The sequence below is a fragment of the Carassius gibelio genome, chromosome A18 (genome assembly GCF_023724105.1).
Source record: "Carassius gibelio isolate Cgi1373 ecotype wild population from Czech Republic chromosome A18, carGib1.2-hapl.c, whole genome shotgun sequence".
Classification (NCBI taxonomy): domain Eukaryota; kingdom Metazoa; phylum Chordata; class Actinopteri; order Cypriniformes; family Cyprinidae; genus Carassius; species Carassius gibelio.
The window spans coordinates 16,795,929-16,809,668 of NC_068388.1; the positions used below are offsets into that span (position 1 = coordinate 16,795,929).

A 13,740-nucleotide genomic window follows, 5' to 3' on the forward strand; every position below is an offset into this window, starting at 1 on the left:
CTCTGGAATAACCTACCTAACATTGTTCGGGAGGCAGACACACTCTTGCAGTTTAAATCTAGATTAAAGACCCATCTCTTTAACCTGGCATACACATAACACACTAATATCCAAATCCGTTAAAGGATTTTTAGGCTGCATTAATTAGGTAAACCGGAACCGGAAACACTTCACATAACACCGTAATTTCTACATCATTAGAAGAATGGCATCGACGCTAATATTTGTCTGTTTCTCTCTTGTTCCGAGGTCACCGTGGCCACCAGATCCAGTCTGTGTCCAGATCAGAGGGTCACTGCAGTCACCCGGATCCAGTACGTATCCAGACCAGATGGTGGATCAGCACCTAGAAAGGACCTCTACTGCCCTGAAAGACAGCGGAGACCAGGACAACTAGAGCCCCAGATACAGATCCCCTGTAAAGACCTTGTCTCAGAGGACCACCAGGACAAGACCACAGGAAACAGATGATTCTTCTGCACAATCTGACTTTGCTGCAGCCTGGAATTGAACTACTGGTTTCGTCTGGTCAGAGGAGAACTGGCCCCCCAACTGAGCCTGGTTTCTCCCAAGGTTTTTTTCTCCATTCTGTCACCGATGGAGTTTCGGTTCCTTGCCGCTGTTGCCTCTGGCTTGCTTAGTTGGGGTCACTTCATCTACAGCGATATCATTGACTTGATTGCAAATAAAAACAGACACTATTTAAACTGAACAGAGATGACATAACTGAATTCAATGATGAACTGCCTTTAACTATCATTTTGCATTATTGAGACACTGTTTTCCAAATGTATGTTGTTCAGTGCTTTGACGCAATGTATTTTGTTTAAAGCACTATATAAATAAAGGTGATTGATTGATTGTTTGATATGTTGGTCTACTTTAACTAATATATATATATATATATATATATATATATATATATATATATATATTAAAATGCATTAATTATATATGAAATTGCAATATTTATACATGTCCTCCAGTTTGTTTTCAATCCTGTCACGCCGTACAATTTACCCCCCTATAAAAATAATGGATCAAAATGGAAGTGACATCACACAAGTCTCTTGAAGAACATGCTGCAAAGAAAGGCAAGTGTCAGTATCTTTTCTTACCTATATTTCATGTTTTTCACTGTCAGATTAAGATTGTCAGGCTCAACATTTCAACTCTGCTGTATAGCTAAATGATAGTAAACAAAGGTTTAAGAAGAATTAAATAATAGTTTTGCAAAACATTATAATTTTATGATGTACTAAATGCCATGCGGTGCTAGTGGCTTAGCTAAGTATGGAGTTAGAGCTACTGTTAGCCAAAAACTTCAACCCCGTCACATTCAACCCTGTCACATTTTTTATTATAACAGGGTTGAATCGTTGTGACAGGGTTGAAAGTTTGACACTTCTTAGTAGATTACTCAATTGTAGACTTGAGAACTGTCAGAAATAATCGTTTTTTTTTTTATTTTTTTCCATAAAGTATTTTATGTTCAATATTTTCAGACATCCCAATGGCAAAAACAGCAGCAGAGAGGCAAAGACAATACCGAGCAAAGAAGGGATACAGACCCAGAGAGAAGGGAAAATTATCTCAGGAGTGAGCGTGAAAGGTGGAAAAGGACCACAGAGGCAGGGAAAAAGAAAAAAAATAAGCAATCTGGGTGACAGAGCTAGACGACATAAGTGAAAGATGTGGAGGGATGCTAAAAAAAGACAGAAAAACAGGGAAGCTTTGAGGAATAGCGACACCCCTCCACAAAGTCCTGATAATCAAGTTGAGTGTAAGTTAGCGTGTGTTAGAGAGAGTAAGTGTATACTGTATCTGTAAGTGTATAGGGGTTTGTCCATGTGAGATTTTAAATGTTGGCTGCAGTTTTGGTAATTGTTTATTTTAATAATTTAATTTAATAATAATTATTATTTTTTAATTATTTATTTATTATTTATTTTTAATAAATTATATATAAAAAAAAAATGTTTCAGGCAACATTTGGAAGGAAAGAAACAATCCCGAAGAGCAAGATACAAACTGCACAAAGAGATAGCACAACTCCAACATGCACTCACAAAGGAGAGGAAACTTAAAGAAAAGTACAAAAAGAGGCTCCAGCGATCAGCAAAACAAAATGAATCTCCAAGATCCAAAGTCCGTGAACTGGTGAAGAACTGTTCTGTGAACAGCAGAATCAGAAAAAAACATTACTACTTCATGAAGCACTCATTTCTGACATCAATAGAAAATACCCTAATGCCAGAAATGAAAGAGATAAGCAAATCTTAGCCAATGTTACTGTTGGAAAGATTGTCAAAAAGTATAGGCTGCAGAGATGGTCAGAAAAGGCGTTGGGGTTTTCAAAGAAACGCAGAAAACTTTTGAAGAGCAAAAGCCTGACCAGTTTTACCAGAAAGACTGTCAACAGGTTTGCAGATACATCTATTCAGAAGAACATAAAGAGCTTCTTTAACAAAGATGATGTCAGCAGGATAAATACAGGAAGAAAACAAACCATTACTAGAAACAAAGTAAAAATGCAAAAAAGGTTTCTTGTAGAGACAATGAGAAACCTCCACAGAAAATTTCTAGCAGAGAAAAATGTGAGGATCTCATACTCTTCATTTTGCCGCGTATGTCCCTTTTGGGTTGTGCACCCCTCTTTGTCTGATCGTGAGACATGCCAGTGCAAAATGCATGAAAACTTAAGCTTTCTAGCAGAAAAGCTTAATCAGCTGAAGTTGATCGAGACCTCAGATCTTGAGAAACTTACTAAAACTGTGTCCTGTGATACCACTCGCAAGTATTGTATGTATGCGGAGTGTAAGAACTGTAAAGATAAAACAGTTCCCCTCTCCAGTATGTACGACAGTGTAAAACAAGTGTCCTATACTCAGTGGGGGACAGAAGAGAAGGCAAAAATGGATGATCAGGAGGGGCCAAAAGTAAAGATATCTGTTAAACAAATTGTTGAGGGAACCCAGGAGCAATTTGCTGAGCAGTTCCACACACACCTGAGCAAGTTCAAGAAGCATTCATTCAATATTAGACAACAGTATGCCTACTACCATGAGCTGAGAAAGAGCATGGCCACTGAAGAATGTCTAATTCACATGGATTTTTCGGAGAACTTCACCTGCAAATACAAGCAGTGCGCTTTGGATCATCTCATCAACAGCCAACACTACATACAGGGATTCTTTGTTTAGGTGGTAGCCAAGAACCGACCTGCTTCAGCACAATATCTCCATCAAAAGCACAAAAGCCCAGCAGCTATTTGGGAGCATCTGAACCCTGTATTGGATTATGTGCAGGCAACACACCCAGAGGTTTCTGTGATACACTTTTTTTAGTGATGGGCCTTGTACCCAGTACAAACAGAAGGGCAATTTTTTTTTCGTTTTTAGCACTGAGCTGGAGAAATGTGCAAGTAAAATGCATGCACCGTGTCGGGCCAAACAGGTTCTTTTGGCCTGCTCATGAAGATGTGCTTTTGTATGTTTTTGATGATGTGCTTGAGCTAATCCCACCTCCTAAGCCAGTGACAACACAGCACATGTAAATTCAAAAAGATGTTTGGGCCAGGCTTTCTGAATAAAGAATGAACAGTCCTGTTTTCAAAGTTCAATGTTAAGCACTAAAAACAAGATTTAATCAAAATGAGATCCCAGCAAGGTAGTTTTCCATAGTCTGTTGTTTTTATAAGGGATTCTTTTGGACCAAATGGAAAGATTGATGTTTGTCATTAATTAATTTTGATTTAATGTTAAATACTTACTAAAATGTTTGTTTGTTTTCGCCAACTTTAATAAAATAAAATGTTATTGAATGCGATATCATTAATTTTACAGGTAAGAAAACCATACTATATTGAAATAATGATCATCACTTCAACCCTGTTATCATTTTCAATCCTGTTATTTGATAGTTTTTATTAATATTTTCGTGATGAGAAGACAAATTAGGTCAATGTTTGTTTTGCTGTGTGCAGAACTTACAAGACAGTCTGAAAAAATATGAAAGCCTGATTAAATCCTAATGTTAATGCATATTTTGTGATGAGATATGAGGACCAATGTTAGATACCGTTTTCATGACCTGATTTGGTATTCAAATGGTGAGTATTTCAAAATAAAATTCTACATCCAATAAATGATATCAAACAAGGGACATCTCATTGAAAAGCTTCTACAAGAATTTACTTGAAAATCTTTTAAAATAATATTTAAACAGGGTCCAAGTGGTCTGTGACGGGGTTGAACTCTAAAACAACTTTCTGTAAGAAAAAATACTCAATATCAATTAGAATTTCATGCCTGAGGTGGGAAAATTTATTTTCTTAAAGTTTTGACTAATCCACTATCACATGAAATTATAAAAAATATAACTATTTAAGGTATATATATATATATATATATATATATATATATATATATATATATATATATATATATATATATATATATATATATATATATATATATATATATATATATATATATATATATATAAATATAAAGGTATGACCCAAAAGGCACCCATCTCAGAGAATCACTCAGATGGTTCTTCATGTTTAATCGAGTATATAAACTGTATTGCTTGAAACGTGCGATTGCGTATATTTCTATGAGCGGTATAACATCTAAAGTGCCAGTTAATGTCCATGTTAATTTTCATAAGTATGAGGATGCTTGTTAATGTTAATCTGAGTTTCACATAAATCTATTTAATGACAAGAGTGGTTAATCTTTGCTGCACAGAGTGAAATGCGCGCCGGTAATCGGCGGTGCATTATGGGTAATGTAGTTCATGACTTAAAGCACGTTATGTGTGTTTAGGAGAAGAAACTGAAACACTGTATTGTTACTTTGACTTTGTAATTCACCTGCATATTTGAAATATGGGACAATGTAAATAACTGAATAATGTATTTGCAGATTGTTGATCCACAACAAGTGATTGTAACACTGTCCCATTTTATGCTTGCAGGTATTAGTTGTATTCATTTAGTTTCATTAATGTTTTATGAATTTTCAGAATTCATAAATCTTATTAATTCTACATAAAAAAAAAATATGCTTTTGGTGTCGAACAATTTAAAATACTGTAAAGAAAATACATCTCGTAATATGTGGGAGTTTGGTGTCTGTCTTTATTTGGGCTGATCCTGTGGTGCGCATATCTGCTGCAACTTAAAGCATATTGAGAAAAATTCCCTTCACTCTGTGAGCATGGAATAGCTGTATCCCAGAATTATTTTAGAAGATAATCTGCAAAGCCTTTAATATAGATTTTTCTCACTGCAATTTTTTTTTTCACACTGTCAGTAGGTAGATAGGTATTCATGTATGTATTTATTTGTTTGTTTATTCTTTCATTCAGTCACTCTACTTGTCAAACCCTAGGGTCATCCTAAATAACTGCATAATTGAGAATTCAGTTTATATTATTAGTTTGTTTGTTTGTTTATCCTAGCATAAAACAAGATTCCTTAAAACATTAAATTTCCTTATGTGACATGCCACTAAGACTTAACCATCAGACTGTAACAATTATCAAAACAGGAGCAGACTAGAAAGCACAAAATCACTACCGTATTTTCCGGACTATAAGTTGCACTTTTTTTTCATAGTTTGGCTGGTCCTGCGACTTATAGTCAGGTGCGACTTATTTATCAAAATTAATTTGAAATGAACCAAGAGAATTGAACCAATATAAAACATTACCGTCTCCAGCTGCGAGAGGGCGCTCTATGCTGCTCATTGCTCCTGTAGTCTACACTGAAGACATAGACCGCCCTCTCGCGGCTGTAGACGGTAATGTTTTCTCTTGGTTCTTGGTTCTAAATAAATGTGACTTATAGTCCAGTGCAACTTATATAGGTTTTTTTCCCTCATCATGACATATTTTTGGACTGATGCGAATTATACTCAGGTGCGACTTATAGTCCGAAAAATACGGTATATTGTCAAAGCTTGTGTATAGTGTGTGTTAGACAAGAGTTATACTTTGTGCTTTTGAAATAAGTAGTATTAATAAATCAATAATAAGTAATACATTAGAGCATATTAGTGAACATGTAATAGAAAAGTTGGAACATTTTATTGCATTGTATTTAGTGAAAAGCAGTAATATTTTGCTGCAATACTGTGGTCCTGGGAAGACAATTCTAGGTCCCCCGTTTTTTGGCCTGTGCCACTTTGCCAGTTCTACTCCATAAGAGGATACTTGTTTCAAACATTAAACAGGTCCTTAAAGGTACAGGTTGTAGGACTTGCCATGAGAGGGCGCACTACCAAAACAATAACAATCGCGTGGTTTGATGAAGCTAAGAAGTTATTTTAGTTATTTTATTATTAGTTATTTTAGTTGTGAAAAAACTGTTCAATATGCTTGTTCATTTATTATTGTAAGGATAAACAATATTTTGTATAGTGTAAACTGGTTTTGCCTTTAGACAGCTGATAAGTAACTCTGCAACTACATGTCAACTAGCCTTCAATGGAGTATTAGTATGTCTGCAACTGTAAATTTATGCTAACACTTTATTTTCATGGTCAACCAACAGATAATCTGATTATTAGTGTCTATGCAAGTACGTCAACTTATTCTACCATACTAGAGTCTACCATTCTTGAGCATACTAATTCTCTAATGAGAGTTGGCATGTAGCTGTGAAGTTGCTTATAGTTGATTGATTAAGGGTACCATCAAAATAAAATGTAACCATATTAACCAGGGGTCTGCAACCTTTTCGGACTGACGTGCCATTTTTAATTTTTCTGGTTAATCACTGTGCCAACCCAGTGAAACGTTTGACTGCAGTATCTTCTATTCTATGCGCCTCATAGTGCAGAAAATACGTTAACATAAGGCTCACAGGAAACACTCAAATAACACTCAACATTTAACCACTCACAAGATGTAGTAATATAATGTGCAGATCTTAAACAATGTCAAGATATGATACAGTTTATTATACTGTACATAAAGTAGATTTAACATGGTGTTCATTCTGTGTTATAAATAATCATACTCTTAAATTTATAACCAAAAATACGTTAGTATTATGATGCATTAAAATTGTAGTTATGATTATCCATGAGTTGATATAAAATTGTTTTTTTTTTGTTGTTTTTTTTTAAATAATGTAATATGCATTCATTGTAATACCTTAAGAATACCCTTATACTGGTTTATAAATATGGTCTTCATAGAAAGTCCTACCAAAAATAGTTTAATACTATTATTTTTAGTATTTCAAGTAAGTTTGCTGTGTGGTGAAAGAAAAGTATGCTATACTGTACATATTGGTTTGCCCACATGAACAATCAAAAAAGGAGTTTTTAGCTTGAGTATTTGATGCTCATCAGTTCCTTATGTCGGTCACTATGAGTTATGTTGTGACGACATTATGGGAGTTCGCTTTAGGGATTGGTTTGCAGTGGTTGACCTGAATGATGCTTACTTTCATGTCTCGATTCTCTTTCAACACAGACCGTTCCTATGGTTTGCGTTCAAGGGTCAGGCATGGCAGTAAAGGGTCCTCCACTTTGGGCTGTCCCCCCACATCTTTACGAAGGCAGCGGAGGGTGCTCATGCCCTGTTATGGGAAGTGGGCATCAGGATCCTCAACTATATTGATGACTGGCTCATTATGGCCCGGTTACGAGAAGTTGTGCGATCACAGGGACCTGGTGCTACGGCACCTCAGCCAGTTGGGGGTTCAGGTCAACTGTGAAAAGAGCGAGATCTACTTTGTGCAGAGAATCTCTTTTCTCAGTGTGGAGTTATAGCATCCACAGCCGCAGTCAAGCCTGTCGGATTGCTGCATATGACACCACTCAAGCACTGGCTACTCTCCCAAGTCCCGAGGTGGGCATGGCGCCACTGCACACATTGAGTGACCATCACGCCAATGTGTCACCGCCTTTTCAGCCCTTGGTTGGACCTTGCCTTCCTACAAGCCAGGGTGCCCTTAGGAGAAGAGTCTCAGCATGTCGCTGTCAGGACAGATGCCTCCAGTATGGGTTATGGCACGACATGCAACAGGCAGGCAGACTGCTTTGGCACATCAATTGCCTTGCGGCAGTTCTGCCCACTGCTGCAAGATAAACATGTGTTGGTCCACACGGACAACACTGTTGTTTCGTACACCAACCAACAGGAGGATATACGATCAATGTCACAGCTCGCCCACCATCTCCTGGACCTGTTTGCTTCCCGCAAGTCCTCCCACTGCCAGCTGTACTATATCCTGTCCGAGGCTACCCTTGGCATAGATGCACTGGCACACAGCTGGTCTCAGGCTCTTCACAAGTATGCTTTTCTCCCAATGATCCTACTCACACAGACACTGTGCAAGGTCAGGGAGGATGAGAAGCACATCTTATTGTTTGTGCCTTTCTGGCCCACCAGGACCTGGTTTCTGGAACTCGTGCTCCTCGCCACATTCCCTTACAGATGCATCCCCCTGAGACAGGACCTCCTCTCTCAGAAGCTCAGCACCAGTTGGCACCCACCACAGACCTAGCTGATCTGTTACCCGCAGTGATTAACACAATCACTCAGGTTAGAACTCCATCTATGAGGCAAGCTTATGCTCTCAAATGGGGTCTGTTCACAAATTGTGGTTCTTCTCACCCAGAAAACCCCTGAAGATGCACGATTGCAGTAGTGCTTTCTTTCCTGAAAGAAAGATTAGAGCGTAGGCTGTCACCCTCCACCTTGAAAGTGTATGTTGCTGCCCTTGCAGCACATCATGATGTAGTGGATGGCTGGTCCCTGGGAAAGCACAATGTCATCATCAGGTTCCTGAGCGATGCCAGAAGGTTAAATCTTCCTGCGCCACCCCTGGTGCCCTCCTAGTACCTCTATATTGTCCTGGCTGGACTTCAGAGGGGTCCCTTTGAGCCTCTGGTTTCAGTCGGGTTTAAGTTCTGGTCTGCTAAGACAGCGCTCCTGACCTTGCTCACTTCCAAGCAAGAGGGTCTGGAACCTCCAAGCATGTTCGGTAAGTGAAGAGTATCTTGTGCTCGGGCCAGCCTACTCTCACATTGTCCTGAGACCCCGTCTTGGATACGTGCCCAAGGCTCCTACCATGCCTTTCCTCGTGCTGTATCACGTAAGAGCGCTGCGTATATATGTTGACCACATCCGGAGCTTTATAAGCTCTGAGCAGCTCTTTGTCTGCTATGGAGGTCAGCAGAAGCAGAGGTTGGCCCACTGGATAGTGGATGCCATCGCTTGGTGTACCAATCCCAAAATGGCCCCTGCCCCCTGGGGGTGAGAGCTCACTCTTCTCTCTGGGAAACATCTGTAGAGCTGTGGGCTGGGCAACACCGAACACCTTTGCAAGATTTTACAGTCTGCACGTTAAGCCAGTTTCTTCACGTTGTGTTGTGTAACAAGTAAATGGGAGGAAGAGCTGGTCGGTGTCATGCTTTCTGCGCCATACTCCCTCACACGGGGATACAAATGCCTCTTTCCTCCACCAGTAAGTTCCCCAGACAGCAAACGCCATCCTCCAGCACCTTCTTCAGTCAGACTGAGCAGAGCAGGCTGGTGCCAGACCCGGTATCTCAGTATCTAAACCTCAGTGTTAGCTTGCCCAGGTCTCCGGTCAGCCCTTGTACTGGGCTACGTCATGGGGTAGTGATGTGGTTAAGGTTGTGGCACTTTCCAGGGCCCCATAATGTCATCATAACATAACTTGTAGTGACCGACAGATAGAGAATGTCTCAGTTACGTACTTAATCCTAGGATGCACCTGTCGCCTATTTATATCCGTATACATGGGGTAGGGCCACTGATCTATAATATAGAACTGGATTGATCATGACGTCATTAAAGAGCCAGTAAGATGAAAATTCTAAGCTTCCTATCACTGTTTATAAGTCCTGTACATAAGGTTTAAATCCATCCAAGGTTAAAAAACATTGTCATTTTGTCAAAATATCATTTTAAAATTACCTCAATTCTCAGAGATCCCCAAACGGTTCGCGCGAAGCTGTTCAAAAGATTCAGTTTCGTTAAACCCCACCTTTGGGTAGCATACTGTGTTCTGATTGGTCAACTAACATAACCAGTTTGGATTGGTTGTTCCGCACACACCTCCACGGTAAACTATGCGTTAGCATCTGTTTGGGGTGAATCATGTCTTATTCCTCTCATCGCGAAGCAAACAGTAAAATAAAAAAAACTTGAACAGTCTCGCTGCTTTTTCTTCTGTGTGGGTGTATTCAAGCCGCGCGCTTCAGTTTGAATCTAGCGCGTTCAGCGCGGGGGCGTGGTCACATTGGATATAACGAAGGGAGACATGAAAAACAGACATCGCGTTGTTTTCATATGGATTACTTTTATCACAGAATATCTGTTAGCAGCACTTGTTTAGTTTTAAAGTAGACATGTCAAGCTTTCTATAGATATCTCTCTCATGTCTCTTCGTTGAGTATTCACGGAGTTACACTTCATTTTAATGACGTGTTTGTACATGACGATCAGCACAAACAAAGGCTGCAGACAGCACACATACTGATAAGACGCTCGGGAGAAAACAGACACATAACTTCATAATCATACTTCGCGTTGTGATTCGGAGATGCTCGTTGTTCTAAATAAAGTTGATAATGAACCATCTTTTATGGCCAAACGCCTTGAAAATCCCGCTGTAATCACCGAGATTAGAAAAGCAGTCATCAGTGAAATGTTGTGAACACAACAAAAGGGATTTGTTGTACTGCTCTGGTATTGTGGTGAAAATCAATTTTAGCCATTGGTTCTTCTGATCTTCATTCTTTGGCAGTGAAAATAAAACAAACGGTCTCCTCGACAACCACCAAACAGAGCGTCTGTGTGTGGGGGTGGGGCAGGTCAGAGTTCCGTTTCTCCCAACACGGTAGGCAGAGATTATTATGCAAAGTGCTCCTAGTGATGTACATAGAGATGGGCAAAAGATTTGAAATCTATAACGACTCGTTTCAGCGATTCAGAGTCGACTCCTTACTTTAGAAGCCAATAACTTTATAACTCGTGTACTTTTTGGTTTAATTATTTGCACATTGTTTACACAGATGGACAGCTCCATCATACACTGTAATACAGGTAATTTTTGATTTCCCATCTGTGTGGTTCTTTAAAGTGAAGCCGCCGCGCCACCATATTGGTAATCCCTAGTGTGCGAAAAGGTTCCATTGAATTGATAGGAATTTGTATGATTTTAATGAGAAAACATCACCTAACAAGTCAGCTTTTATAAATATGAAGTATCTCTGTACATTATTACGATGCGAACACCCTAGGCATGTAAACGGTTATTTTTTAAATGTCGGGAATTTCCCCTACTTATTAAAAAGCTACGTTCATTACATTAGTGAGCATCATGAACATAATAAACATCAGACGGACACGACCTCAACACATATAACAAATGAAAAAGTGTTTGTTCTGAAATCTGAATTTATTCAGAGATATAACTGACTATATACAGTACGGATTTCAGAAATCCAATTAAAATCCATTTCTGATACTAATACGTTCATGTTTAATAATTCCTGAAAAAAAAATTTTTCATAAAGAAATAAGGCATTTTTGTGTTTGATCAGTTACCTGTGTCGTCAGTGCGCAGCAGACACACCCACCTACACGATTTAAATATATTGCTTATACTGCCCCAAAAGACTGTAAACACTGCAGATAACATCTGAAGTACACATTACTTTATTACATATAGCATAAAAACGAGTCCTGTTTGACTGATTAGCTTCAAATCGAGTTATTTTAGGACAGCAGTTTGAATGTAACTCAATGGTGCTCTCTGCTGGTAGGGATTAGTAAGATGGCGGATCGAACACTTCCGATGGCTTCACTGCCTGTTGGCAGTTTAGAACACGATGAGCGATCCAGTTATATATATAGATCAGTGGGTAGGGCTCAGGTATGCTGAGCTAGCAGTTTTATCATCTTAATGTTAATTAATTGAAAAAATATATAGTGTAGTGTAGTTTTATTTTATTCTTTTTATCTATTATGTTATTCAGTTTTTCTCTGTTCTCAGAAGTGCTGTAGGTGCGTGACAATTTGACGAAGTGTGAATCCCGGTTCAGTCTTGCTCTGTTGTTCTCTATGCTACTGTTAGAAGTTTATATATATATATATATATATATATATATATATATATATATATATATATATATATATATGGAAAACCAATATAAAAAATATTGTACTGCCTGCTGTACAGTGCATGTTTTTGAGGGTTAACTTTGTAACATACAACAACTTCCTTCTATGCGTATCTTTGGAAACTGATATTTGTGTCATTTGTATTATGCAAACCATTGATGCAATCTACATAGCAGGTATGATCAGTGTCTTTGGCAGACAGACAGACAGACAGACAATGATGTGATCCTATTGTGTTTTCCAGATAGTAGTTATTTGCAGGCATCTTTTAGAAGGAATATAATATACAGTACAGACCAAAAGTTTGGACACACCTTCTCATTCAAAGAGTTTTCTTTATTTTCATGACTATGAAGATTGTAGAGTCACACTGAAGGCATGTCTGATGTGTTTTCTCAAGAGAAAAACATAAAAAATAAACATATGTCTAAAAAAAAAGCTGCATGATATTCATTATATACATAGAAAGTACAATAAGGTTGTACAATTAGCCCACTAAATCAAACTCACTAAGCACAATAGCCTAAAACCTGTGAAATTGCAAATGTAAAGAATCAATAACACCAATTTGAGTTGTCTTTGAAGAAATAATTCAGAAAAAATATGTGATATAAAATTCTTTTTTTTCAGTAGGACTTATATGTTGTTTTCCCCATAATGTTTTGCTTTGTATTTTGTTCAGGTTTAAGCAGGATGATATAACATTTAGGTGCAAATATGCAGAATAGTAAACCAAAGCTTGAAGCTAAAATGGCAAATATCTCCACAGCTACAGTAAATTTTCCAGGAGAACTGACATAAGCTGGAATAAATGTTATCCATACAGCACAGAATATCAGCATGCTGAATGTAATGAATTTGGCTTCATTAAAGTTATCAGGCAGCTTACGAGCAAGAAAAGACAGAATAAAGCACAAAGCAGCAAGTAGGCCAATATAACCCAGCACAGCCCAGAAACCTATAGTAGAACCCAGATTACACTCAAGAATTATCTTTTCCTTATAATATTTCATATTTTTGTAGGGAAATGGAGGAGATATTGTTAACCAAAGCACACATATAAGGACCTGTATGAGTGTAAAGGCAAGAACACTGAGTCGTTGTTGTGCAGGCCCAAACCATTTCATGACATTACTTCCTGGAAGTGTAGCCTTGAAGGCCATTAACACTACTATTGTTTTCCCTAGAACACAGGAGATACAGAGGACAAAAGTGATCCCAAATGCTGTGTGTCGCAACATACATGACCACTCAGTAGGCCGTCCAATAAAAGTGAGTGAACAGAGGAAACACAGAGTCAATGAGAAGAGCAGTAAGAAGCTCAGCTCTGAGTTGTTTGCTTTTATGATGGGGGTGTCCTTCTTGCTGTAAAATAGGATGGCCACCAGTACAGTTATTCCTATTCCAAACAGTGAGAAAAAGACAAGGACTATACCCATAACTTCTGTGAGTGACAGAAACTCTAAATTCTTTGACACGCAATTATTTTTTTCAGCATTAGACCAGTATTCCCCTGGACACTGCTTGCAGTTAATTGAATCTGTAAATGAAGATGTAATTACT

The 13,740-nt window shown here is 38.3% G+C and overlaps 1 protein-coding gene across 1 annotated transcript in view; it reads right to left on the bottom strand.

The window, feature by feature from the left end:
• Window positions 1-12,803: 12,803 nt before the first annotated feature.
• Window positions 12,804-13,740, bottom strand: part of LOC127933929 (extracellular calcium-sensing receptor-like) — a 38,317-nt gene continuing 37,380 nt past the window's right edge. The window contains exon 6 of the mRNA XM_052531067.1: window positions 12,804-13,717. Coding sequence (XP_052387027.1) covers window positions 12,804-13,717 — 914 coding nt within the window. The remainder of the gene's footprint in view (window positions 13,718-13,740) is intronic.